Source organism: Dermacentor albipictus, chromosome 2 (genome assembly GCF_038994185.2).
Source record: "Dermacentor albipictus isolate Rhodes 1998 colony chromosome 2, USDA_Dalb.pri_finalv2, whole genome shotgun sequence".
Lineage (NCBI taxonomy): Eukaryota > Metazoa > Arthropoda > Arachnida > Ixodida > Ixodidae > Dermacentor > Dermacentor albipictus.
The window spans coordinates 17,332,473-17,345,537 of NC_091822.1; the positions used below are offsets into that span (position 1 = coordinate 17,332,473).

Genomic DNA, 13,065 nt, shown 5'->3' on the forward strand with positions numbered 1-13,065 from the left:
CCCATCAACTTTCAGTATGCCGCACCAGTCTGACGTGACATTGGGCCCATAATCCGGCATATCACTGGGTGCTGGATGTTGTAATATGGATAATACTTTACATTTCATACTAAGTTTACCGGGTACAGAATCTGAATACTGGGCCTGCAGTAAATTGTGAGTGGCCAACACCGTCATCAGCAATGCTGTTGATGACGTGCAAAATCATTCATAAATTCACATTCTTCCCAAAACACACCCTGTAAACTTGTGGAGCAATGGTATGCTTTCATGGTTTGTGTTGAGTCATGCAATTATATCCTCCACTGTAATATTTTATGGCATAAATGTTTGTTTGTAAGCTGTGATCCTGGTGAAATGCACATATGAGTGACCGGCCAACATGGTGATCAGCAAGCTATTGACAGTGTGGGAAACCATGTAGAAATTCACATTTTTTGCAACACACGCACCCTGTAAACTTATGGACCAACACACACACCCTGTAAATTTATGGAGCAGTGGTATATTATCATGCTTTGTGTTGTGTCGTGCAATTATATCCTCCACTGTAATATCTCATAGCATGAAGGTGGGTTGGTAAACTGTTGTCCTACAGAAATGCACATATTGCTCGCCCTCAGAACAAAAGCTTTCCCACATGAGGTTCAAACAAGGATTGCTTGCAGGAAGCCTAGTGCTGCAGTTATCCAGCCAGCATTGGAATTATGAGTACACAGCTTCTGTCATGACTATGTTTAAGAAACATATTGCAGCTATTCTTAATGTTCTTTGTGGTTTCGTTGTCATTCATGCTAGCTGTGCAAACATTTATTCAGAGCAGTTCTTTTTGTCTTTCATACCTAACTTCATAATTCATCACACAACTTCCGATGCATAAATAAGTCGTGACACTTTTGAGTATGTGTAAAGCACTATGTCTATGACATATTCCTGGCTTTTGAAATTGTTTCTGCCGGCCAGGAAAAGCATTGCCTTTAAGATCTGCATGTCTTTCTAGAGGGTGCCACCACTGGGTTGTGGATTTGGACACCACCTATTGCTAAGTCTAGGTAACATTGGAACAGTAATGCTCACTATTCATGATATTTTAAGCAATTTCTTTTATCTTTAATGATCCAGATAATGTAGTGCAGGAACTGCAGTCTAATGTGTGCAGTAAAACATAATTGGGATGACAAGTTAGGTTAGAAGAAAGGTATTTCACAGCGGGAAGGGCAAAGTGTAGGCCAATCCTTAACTGCCCATAATTGACATACTAGATACAAAGCCTGTGGTAGGTACGTAGACCCATTTGGTATTCATAGTATGATGCATGGACTTTCAGTGTCTGTGGGAGCTCACTGCTCTGGTGACTCTGCATGCAGGCAGTTCTACCAGCAGCATACCAAGACTAGTGTGGACCTGCAGGACACAAGAAACTTGTCACCCTGCCAATGGTGAGCTGCTATTTTCATGTCTACTCGCAGATGCAGGTACACTCGCAATTTCTGTTTCCAAGGGGTCCTCATTGCACAATGAATCGAAACTGTTGTTCACACTTGACCTGCATATCAAGGGGTCACTACCACTGCAAAGAAATAGGCTAAGTCACAGAGGCAGTGCACAGATCATGGCAATAGCAAAATACCTTGCACAAAGATTCAATGGACTGGAATGGATGCTGTGACAGCAATGGCCGTGGACACCTTAACGTGACATGGCACATGCTATGCATGTGTAGTCTTTGTGCTGTTCATGACAAGGTTGTGCAGTAAGCCATAGAGTGGTTGCGGTAAAACTCAAGTGTCTCAACACAACAATATCCCTGTGGGATCGAATTGAATACAGGTGGCACAAACAACATTCCACCTGTATCCCACTTTCAACACAATGGTACCTTCTCTGATTTGAATAGGGATGTGCGAATACTAACTTTTTAGGCCAAATTGAATAGTGTCAAAGGTGAATCGAATTGAATTCCACGCCAGATGTCCCAAACTTTGCACTCGATCCTCTCCAATCCTATTCTAAAAAATTGCGGATGATCATTTTAGCACATGCTTTGCCCTTGTAAAGTATTTTTAGAAGAAAAAAATCTTTTCTGTCTCCTAAAGTGATCTGAATGTTGCCTTATAGTGGGAGAAACCTAGGTTGTCAAAGAATGCGTTAAACATACAATACTGCACAGAAGGCCTTAAATATCTGTTATTTGCTAGAAAAGGAATGGCGCTCTCTTATTCTCTCCCATTGGCGGCCATTACTATGTCTCACGAAGTGCATTGTGGTGAAGCAATGCAGCAATTCTGCGCCCATTTTGATTATTTTTAAATGTTCTACAATGTTTGCAGACACAGTACGATTATGTCACATGGCTAGATAGTTGGCAGTAAGCATGTCAAAAAAGTGTTGAAGTCGATGACTGAGTAGTCCGTAAGTGGAAGGGGTGCAAACATTGGAAAATGTGTGAAATGTGCCATGGTCAGGCACATGTAGATTGGTGATGTGGCTCAAGTAAAAATGCACGCTTGCACTCGTTTGGAAGAGTAGACAAAGGAGATTGATTTGTGATGGTTTAATCGGAGTGATTTTTATTTTAAGCGAGAAAAAAAATTTATGTGGAGCATTTGCCGTGTCCCTGGGTGCCAGCTCGTAAGTCTGCTTTGCTGCGCCGCAACACTTCCTTGGTGCAACGAAAATATGCGGTGACGGTGCCGTTGGCAAGATTGTATGCTGCTGTGTGTTTTCACATTGCTGAAAACTTGCAGGAAGCAGTGTAGATGGCTGGCAGGAGGTTTTAGAAGGGCACCAAAGGTTGCCGGTTAGTAGTCAAAGGCACGAACGACAGACGCAGAACTTTGGTTGTGTGCCTGGTTTTTTATCCTTGTGGGGATTGCAATTCTTACTCCCGTGGCCGACGTGTGGTCTGCCACTTGAAATGCCTGTGTTGCTGAGTAGGAGGGGAGCTCGGCATTAACAGTGGTCAGTGATGATGGCATGAAATGGTGAAACTTCTGCAATCCTTCTCTGTGGTGCCCATAGCACAAATGTACCTCCTATATTTTTTTTCTGACCATGTAACAAGCTCATGGGGTGTAAGGATATGTCCCTTGTAGGGTCTCTGAAGATCGCCCTGGCTGCCAGCTGTTCACGGTGCCACCAACGCAAGCGCTCCTACCATAGGAGGTTGCGAAAAAGTTCCACTCTGCAGCTAGTCTTTCTGTGGTGGAACAACTTTACAAAATTTTGGATGTTTTTGTACTACGACAATACAATGTCTGAAAAGTAGTGAACTTTTTTGACATCAGGAAGTTCATGTTTTAGGACTCTGAGTACTTCATCTTAAAATGCAGTCATTGCAGCTGTAGTGTGTTTGAGACAGTTCGAAATCAGAAGTGATTTTGCCTGAAGAGAACCAGTTTCTTTGCAGCTATGGTATGCGACGAAGGGATGCAATGTGGCTTGTGTATTTACTCAATGGTATGATTGGGGAGCATCTATAATTCTCGGCGAAGTCCAATTGAAAAATCCACTCGTTGGCTTTTAGGTTTGTTTTGAGCTCTCTTAAATGTTCTGCTTGCTGCTTGCTCACGAAGTAATGCAACTTTAGCTCTTGTAGGATGTCTAAAAGCTTCTAAAAAAATTCGGCTGGACTTAAGATAATTGTTTCTAGCCTGCACGGGACACCGCTGATCCAATGGTGAACGTGGAGGTAGCCACCCTTATCTGTATCTAGGGATGGTGTGTTCTCCAACATGCTCTTGAGGGCGTTGCTGCTTGGGCACACAAGACAGCAGCCGCGCATGCAGTCTTCGTTTTTAGTCTGGCATACAACTGTTAACAATTCTGTTGTTTGCGTGAATCCTACGGCATTGAGGATCAGTTTGAATTTCTGGTGTGCCATGCACACGCAAACTGTGGGGGTGCCACTTCCTTCGGCCAAAATGCAGTGTGGTGGACGCAAACTTGTGAATGAAGAGAATCCACATTTGAGATTGCAACTTTTTTTTCCATTCCTCATAAAGCCCTCGCAGATTTAGCAAAAGCAGTCGCTTTTGTTGACTGCAGATAATGTCTTCCTGGTAGAGTGTGAAACCGGATCGTCTTCATAAAATTTCTTTTCTGGAAGTTTGACTTCTTTGCCAATGGGGTGTCCTGTTTTTTTTTGTTTTTTTTTGTTTTTTTTTCGGTGGGTGCTCTGACACGAATCGCTTTGCATGCCTCTCGCTCCGATGTACCGAAGTAATTCATAACTTTTACATGGGACCATGAAAGGGGGGCTCCTGTTAGAATCTGTATTTTTCTTTGTCGTTATTTTTCATGCTCATATTTTTCTTTCAACTGTTTCATTAGAGTTATGTAGTCACCAAAAGAAAACTCACCGCTGTGATGCTCAGCAGACTTTGACGGCTGTTAAAGGCCCAGGCATGAATAGACTGCCTTTTTGGTGCTTCTCTGGAGCCATTTGACCTTCTTTGCATAGGTCTGTCGAGCCTTTCTTCCACAGTTTCTTTTTAAAGGACTCACCCCTGTGGCAGCAAGCATCTCGTTTAAGTTTTCAGTCGCAGCTTCCGGCTCACTTGGATCAGAGTTAGCTACGCTTTCCTGGATGGCACATTCAGAGCTTGTAGCGTTCGGCACAGTGTAGCACACGCATTTGCACATCATGCAAAACCTCTCCCCAGGAATGAGTCCCAGCATAGGTTGGAGGTCAGCCAAAGTTGCGGTAGTAATGCATGTGCCAGGCAAATTTTTTTTACAAGCACGAGGAATGAGTTTGAGCACAAATTCGACACCATGTGAGTTGTGCACTGTTGCGCAAACACGGTATAGTGATGGCAGTACACGGTAGAGATGTCTTGCGTACGTTTGCACCACATTCTCAAGAGGCGACGATCTATTTCACTGAGATCATGCACATTAAATATCTGCTGTTGCTTTGACTGCGTTGTCTTGTGGCAATCCGTAGAGCTGCGTGTTCACTTGGATCGTTCACTTTCCTGAAATCTAGGAAATTGGACATAAACGTGCATAGAAACATCCTGCTACTGTGTTCTTAAATAAGTATATAGTACTGCGCCATCAAAGTCTTGCTCCAGAAGTACTGCTTGCGCAGTTGGTTTGGCCCACAAATTTTCACGAGAAAGTGTAATGAAGTGCAAAAAAATCATTAATCGCTTCTTTCAATCCTATCATCACATGTAGATCGGAAACATGAGGTCAAGCACAATCTTCATTTTGCTTGACAGTTCTAAATCGTCAAAAAACAAAAACAAACAAGAAAATCCTGTGAAGACGAGGGCCTGAGACATAACTTACTAGTTGATTCCTAAACCAAGAAAGAAAAACGCTTTAAGAGGATCGATGCCTACCTTCAGAGGAAGAAGCTTCATTTGCAGAAGCACTGGCATGGCAACTTTCTCGCCTTTCTTCCATCATGTCAGCCGCTGTCGGAGAAGCAATACTATCATCTTCTTGCCTCCGTTCCAAGCTAGAACCTTCTTTAAAGGTATGCAATCAAAGAGTAAACCCCACGCTGCATGTGATGCCTTCAGCTTGGTACATCGTAAAGTGTGATTGTGCTTTTAGATAGTTATCGCTTTCACTTTCCATTGTACAGGCTCTCTGTGTAAAAAATGACATGACAACAGTATACTCACTGCTCGCAATGCTTATCTTACGTGCTGCCAAGGGATGTGGCTGAAAGACGAACCGTGGGTGCCGCATGCTCGCTCTGCGACGCGGTCACCGGAGTAAAGTTCACCTCTGCCGAAGAGCAGGGCATAAGAATCCGAAGCACCAGTTGGCTCCGAGGCACGAATGGCACGAGTAATGTTTAAGCAAGCTGCCTATAAAGAACTATAAGTGTATGCCCAGTGTCTGTTTTGTGCTTTTATTATATAACAATATATTTCTAAAAGAACCATCTCTCGTTTTCTCTGACACTTTGTCTGTGGCACTGTGGAAAGCTGAAGAATGCATGTAAAAATGTGAAAACACACAGCAGCATACGATTTGCCACCCACGTGGTTGCCGCATATTTCTGTCCCCAAGGAAGTGTGGCAGTGCAGTGAAGCAGACTTACAGGCCGGCGCTCAAGAACGCGGCAAATGCTCAACATAAAATTTTTGTTCTTGCTTAAAACAAAAATCACTTTGATTAAACCTTCACAAATCAATCCCTTTTGTTTTCTCTTCCAAATGACCAGAAGCATGCATTTTTACTTGGACCACATCACCAATCTACATGTGCCTGACCATGGCCCATATCACACATTTTCCAATGTTTGCACCCCTTCCACTAATAACTACTCGATCATCGACTTCAATACCTTTTCGACACGCTTACTGCCAACTATCCAGCCATGTGACATAGTCATATTGTATCTGCAAACTTTGTAGAATTTTAAAAACATAATCAAAATGGGCGCAGAATTGCTGCATTGCTTCACCACAAAGCACTTCGTGAGACAGTAATGGCCGCCAATGGGAGAGAATAAGAAAATGCCATTCCTTTTCTAGCAAATAACAGATATTTAAGGCGTTTCGTGCATTATTGTATTTTTGAGAGTATTCTTTGACAACCTAGGTTTCTCCCACTAAGGCAACATTCAAATCACTGCAAGAGACAGAAAAAAAAATTCTATATATGCTTTACGAGGGCAAATAGTGCACTAAAATGATCATCTGAAATTTTTTAGAATAGAATTGTAGAGGGTCGAGCGCAATGTTTGGGACGTTCGGTATGGAATGACCCTATACAGAATGCCTTTCAAATGTTTCAAATATTGAGCCACCTTTTTCACCACTACAATGAAACAATGTTGACAGCCCGCTGCAGTGGCTTACCAGTTATGGCGACGTGCTGCTAAGCCTGAGATTGTGGGTTGATTCCTGCGATGGCAGCCCCATTTAGAGGATTTAGGTAAACGTAAAGAAAGAATGCTCATGCACTTGGGTGCACCTAGGCGGTCAAAGTTGGTTGGCGTAATCATGTTGTGGCGCGTAAACCCCCCCAGAACTAAATTTTAATTTAACATTGTGGATGTTCCAGTATTCGCTACATAATAAAGTTTCTGTCATTACATTGCCCATTATGAAGCACCCTTTATTAACAGCACCAATGGAGCATAATTAAAAATAATCGGATTTCTTGGGAACTTTTGTGGCTGTGCATTATCAGAATTTAGATTTAAAAGCAGTCAAATGTGCCCTTTAGCATCTACGTATACTGTTTAGACTAGGATGAAAATGCGTGTTTACTGCACTGATGGCAGAACAGCAAAAATCATTCTTTAGTGATATTGTCGCCACAGACGGTGCCGCTATTGTAACAAACAATGTTGCAGTCGAGTGTATCCGGAGTTAAACCCATGAGAATGCACAGTTGCAGCTTTCATAAATAGGGTCAAGCAATACTCATTGCCGTATGTTGTGTACATGAAGGAAATCGAAGTTGTATGATTGGGGTTAAGTGGGAAAAGTCTGGCTACCAAAGTTACGCAGCACCCTCTGCATAACTTCTACTCTGGTAGGAGAGAAATGTGCTTCATTTTTGCTTTAGTTTTATGGTTCATTTTGCATAGTTGGCTATGTGATGTTCATGAAAAATGTTCCAAAAACATTCACACTTCCAAATAGTTAATACTCGATTTGAGGACTGGATCAAGTAGGACATTTTATTTGTTATTTGAAATTTATAAATATTTACACACCCCTATATTTGGAATCTAGAGGTGTGTATTGGATCCTCGAGGTCACTTGCAATTGTTCATGCTCTTTGCATCTTTTACGCATGGTAAAGGCATTCACATTTGGCATTACCTAGATCCTGCATTGCCCTAGAGTTGAATGACCTTATTTTCATATGTATGGTGCTGAAATGAGGGAGGCAATTGACAGGCTTTAGTGGAGCATATCTGTAACTTGTATTGCTAGCACCCAAGTTGATAAGCGACCCAAATATCAGGGATATCATGTTTACTTGTCTGAGACCTGTCCTCGTCTAAAGCTCGCACCCACACTTCACTGACACACTTTTCTTACATGGACGAGGCTGCAAGATATTCTGTTATATCAGGCAATTGGGAAAAAATAACGAATTTCAATAAGAAAAGTTTTTTTGAGAATTATATCTCCCCATCGGCGATACGAAGCAAAGCCTGCGAAATTCTCATGCCCACTTACCCTCTGCAGCTGATGTCACCTGCTGTGGGACGACACTGTCACGAAAATCGCAGGTGGAAGGGAGTGAATTCTCAGTCTCCCTCTCACTTCAATGCATCTGAAAGACTCGAGATTAAGTGACCTCCAACACTAAACATGTAGAAAGACAGTGCACATGAATCCACAGCCATCTTGGCTTGCCCAAACTTGGCTTGCCCAAATTACCTTAAAGATAGGGCACATGGACCTCTGTGCCCAGCTGTGCTGACAGCCATGTGCAGGGCTCACCTGCCCTGCACTCAGCCCCCCCCCCCCCCTCGCCTTTGCAGTCTTAAAAAGATGTGGCATGCATCAAGCCACCATCCTCGTTGGCTCACCCCCAGGCCCACAGCATATGGCTCGTGAGACCCGATGTTATCTTACTTCGATTTGACTTCATATGGAACATGATGGCGAGAGGGTCTTGCTGCTGCTATGCTTTGGCGGCCACTCTCTGTTGCACAGCACGCAATATGAGAGGTGCGTTTACAAGCAGCTGCATGTAATTGAATCGTTTGACCATCTGCATCCTTGGCCGTTTTGATTTATTGCCTCGGTGTTTCTTCGTGATGGCAGTGAAATTTCTTTATACTGAAATCTTGTATAAACACAGTTCTTTACATTGAGGTTCAAGATACATGGTGCCTTATGTACAAGAAGTTATAAAAATAGAAGTGCTTCATTATTAAATGATTATTAAAATCATAGATTCCTTAAAAAATTTGTCCTCATGTGGTACTGATGGCTTTAACTCCAATGTTTTAAAAAGCACTAAGCACATTAGCAGTCTTTTTCTAACACTAATATTTCAACAGTCTCTCGCTACGAGATCAGTTCCTACTGACTGGAAAATTGGTAAAATAATTCCCATCTTTAAAAAAGGCGACCATGCATACAAATCCTAGAAACTACCGTCCAATTTCAATCACCAGTGTTTGCTCAAAACTGATGGAGCACGTTATACATTCCCACATCGCCACTTTCCTTTCATCTGTCAATTTCTTTCATCCTAATCAGCACGGATTTCGCAAAGATCATTCTTGTGACACACAACTTGCTCTGTTCCTACACGATTTGCATTCTCATGTTGATTGCAACGTCCCCACTGATGCGCTTTTTCTGGACTTCGAAAAAGCCTTCGATAAAGTATCACATATTCTTCTCCTGCGTAAACTCTCATACCTTAGTCTTCACCCAGACATCTTTGATTGGATCCGTGCATTTCTAACTGAGCGCCTTCAGTTTGTTTCCGCTAACTCGATCTCCTCAATCCTATCTCCTGTTCTGTCCGGTGTGCCCCAAGGCGCTGTCCTTGGGCTTCTCCTCTTTCTCATATATATTAATGACCTTCCACTTAACTTATCATCCAACATACGCCTTTTCGCGGATGATTGCATTTTATACCGACAAATAACAAATGCTTTAGACTGCTCCGCTCTTCATGAAGACCTCCTCCAAGTCCAGGCATGGTGCAGCAAATGATACATGTCCCTCAATATCAGTAAGTGTTGCCACGTGTGCTTTCATCGACGTCGTAATTACGTAGTATCGTCCTACTCCCTTAACAACTGCACTTTAACACAGTGTGAAACATTTAAATACCTAGGCGTGCATATATCTATGACTTATCTTGTACCCATCATATAAAACAGTTAACTAATTCCTGGAACTGATTACTAAGTTATCTACACCGTAACTTGTCATCAGCATCTCCCTCACTCAAACTACTAGCATGTAAAACCTTAATCCGAACTAAACTAGAATATGGTTGTGCTATTTATGACAACCATCAGGTTAATATAATTAACACCATTGAAGCAGTTCAGAACCGAGCGGCCAGATTCATTCTTTCTGACTACTCCTATAACACAAGTGTTTCAGTCTTAAAATCCAGGTTGTGTCTTCCCTCGCTCGCCTCCCACCGCAAAAGTGCTCGTCTTCTTTTATTTTTTAGGTTCTTTCATTTACAGCCCACAGGTAATCAGGTCATCATTCCAGCCCATCGTTTTTCCCGCCACACACATCCTAATGCTGTGTATCTACCACGCGCCCATTCCATTACGTATCAACGTTCTTTTTTTCTATACAGAGCCCATGAATGGAATACTTTTCCTTCTCACATCGCCCTCATCACTGACATTTCTCGTTTCAAAGCTGCCATCGAAGACCATCTTTCAAGTCACATTACCTAACCTGACATGCCGTTTTTTTTCAATGTGCCCACCCCTCATGTAATGTACTGTTCAGGGACCTTTGAGGTATAATAAATAAATAAATAAATAAATAAATAAATAAATAAATAAATATCTAGAATTTCTTCATATTGAAGTTTGTTATATAGAGGTTTAACTCTATTAGTTCGTAGACAGAATAATTGGCATGGAGAGGTAATGTGGCAATGCAAACGTAGGCAGTCAAGTATCAGAAATGATCTACAAGTGATGAGAGAATTACATGGAAAAAGATATCCAAGCATTGATCATAAAGATATAACCTTAAAATTTGGGAGACATGCTGATGCAATACAGGAACCAGTAGCAGCAGAATGCTTAAAAATTAATAAAAAGCAAATGGTTGAGCTCACAAAAAGTATACAGAACAAAATGGACATGCGTCCTACAGAGCCTGGGAATGCAATGAACTGGTTAATGCCATGCAGCAGGAGATATGACAAGCGCGGCAAAAAGATCTTTAGAGTGGGAAGAGGAAATGGTGCAAGTGGTGGGTACAAGGAAATAAAGCAAGCAGTAGAAAAGTGTAAGCAGGCGTTTGTGGGTCATAGAGAAGCCAAAATGCTGGGAATACACAAAAAGAGGTACTGTATAGACGGAACATGTGCCGAAAAAAGAAATGCTTGGCGAGTGTGCTCACGCAAGCAAAATGTTAAATGGACAAGTGAATTTTGGGTGTGTGAAATTTTCAAAAGAGACAAACGCATACTAAAAAGCTTCTAAAACCATCAAAGAGCACATGGAGGTCCAACTAAAAATTCAGAAACAGCTATAAGGGATGAAGTTCGTAACATCTTCAAAGAAGACGGTATGTACGTAAGAGACGTTATTGGGAATAACTTCCGCAAGAAGGTGTAGTCAAGACTCAACCAAATGCAACAGAGAAGCCTGTGATCTAAAGATCTAACATGAAAAGCTTTTACGTAATAAAAATCAAAAGAAAATAGCGTGACAGCTAGACCAGATGAAATCTTAATGCAGATAATCAAACAGTTGAGTGCAAAGAGCAAGGCACAGCCGACTAGTACCATAGAGCACGTGAATAAAAAAAAGACAATTCAGATTGGCTGGTGTGTAAGGAAGATGAACCTCATCTACAAAGGCAAAAGTGATAAGTGTAAGATGAGCTCGTACAGGTGCATTACAGTAACATCAGTAATATATAAAATAGCAATGCAAACCATAAAATTAGCTCTCAAAATATGTGGAAGAAATTACGCAGATCCCACACACTGTGGGAATCAATGTAAGCGAAGCTTTCTCTGCTGCTTGCATTGAGTGATGATAATTGGCAGTGATGTCTGTGGCAAGCATTTAAGTTCGTCAGTGTTTAGTGCAATGCTGGAGTGCGGAGTATATGTTCAGTTTTACTTGCGTACACTACTAGCATTTGTCTATGCAGTGCGCAGTGTTTGCTTGGGGCATTGTTGTGCCCCATTGTTCATAGCCTACGAGAAGGTTAGCACTGTCATTGCCTCGCACAGCACAGTGCATCGTGGCAGAAGGGCTAAAAATTTTAATTAAATTATGGAGCCTTATGTGCCAATCCCACTATCTGATAAGGAGGCCTGCAGCAGTCGGAGACTCCGTTTTAATTTTCATCACGTGGGATTCTTTAACATGCACCAAAATCTGAGTTGAGTACGCAAGCATTCTTACATTTTGCTCCCCCGTCATATGCAACTGCCGCAGTCGGCGTCCAATCCACAACCTCAAGCAACAGCATTGCCACAAAACTACCGCAGCGGCTACAGAAGTGTTGATTTGATGGGCAGCTGCTTCCGCCGTGTCGTCTAGATGCTACTTTGCTTTAATGTGGCATTGTGTTTGCACGCCCTATGTCACTTGTCTTCTTGACAAATTTGCATGGTGTTTATTTTTCAGAAATAGTAGAAACGTACCATTGCATACCTTGAAGTTAAATTTACCCACTTTGTCTACAACTGCTGCCGTGTATAGTGGTAATGTTTCCTTGCCTTCTTGTGTCGGATATTAATACGCGTCTTAGGAAAAACATGTTGCGGCGGCAGTTTGCTGTTTCTGTGTCAAGGTGCTTTGACCAGGAAAGATCCTTTGTTATGTACAAGCCCAGGCAATTGTACTGCATTATCTCTGATAAAAAGTGTTTTCTGTGCCATAGCGATACAGTAGTGGCTTCTTTTTTTAATGTTATCCACATATATACTGTCTTTTCAAAATTAATGCACATTTGCCATTGTTTACACCATTCAACTACCTTATTAATGTCCCTGTTTAAGGCCATGTTGAAGTTTTTGTGATTTGCATAAGTCATTTGTAATAAGTCACACTTCAGTATCAACTCTTCATTGTTTTTGTGTCAATTCACTATTTCCTGACTAGGACAGAACCCATTTACTGCCTAAAAAGAATGACACTGGCAATTATAGCAACATGCCCGTTCATTCTTGTGGTTAGGGGGTTAACATCAATTTGGCCGCTTTTCTGGCTTTATAACTCCAACCTCACAAACACAATGCAGCATGTGTTTACAGATTGAGTTAAGACACATGGTTGGCTTTAATTCTGGAAAGTTTAAAGAAATTCAAAGATGACCATTGTTTCATTGATTTTCAAAATGTTGCATTTTTTTAGAGACGTGCCATGTACTTAAGCATATTTAGTTAGCGTCT

At 41.8% G+C, this 13,065-nt stretch overlaps 1 protein-coding gene across 1 annotated transcript in view; it reads left to right on the plus strand.

Annotated features, from left to right (window-relative positions):
• Positions 1-13,065, plus strand: part of mRpS23 (mitochondrial ribosomal protein S23) — a 90,268-nt gene that overhangs the window by 61,788 nt on the left and 15,415 nt on the right. Inside the window, exon 3 of the mRNA XM_070533496.1 lies at positions 1,368-1,439. Within this exon, the coding sequence (XP_070389597.1) occupies positions 1,368-1,439 (72 nt within the window). The remainder of the gene's footprint in view (positions 1-1,367; positions 1,440-13,065) is intronic.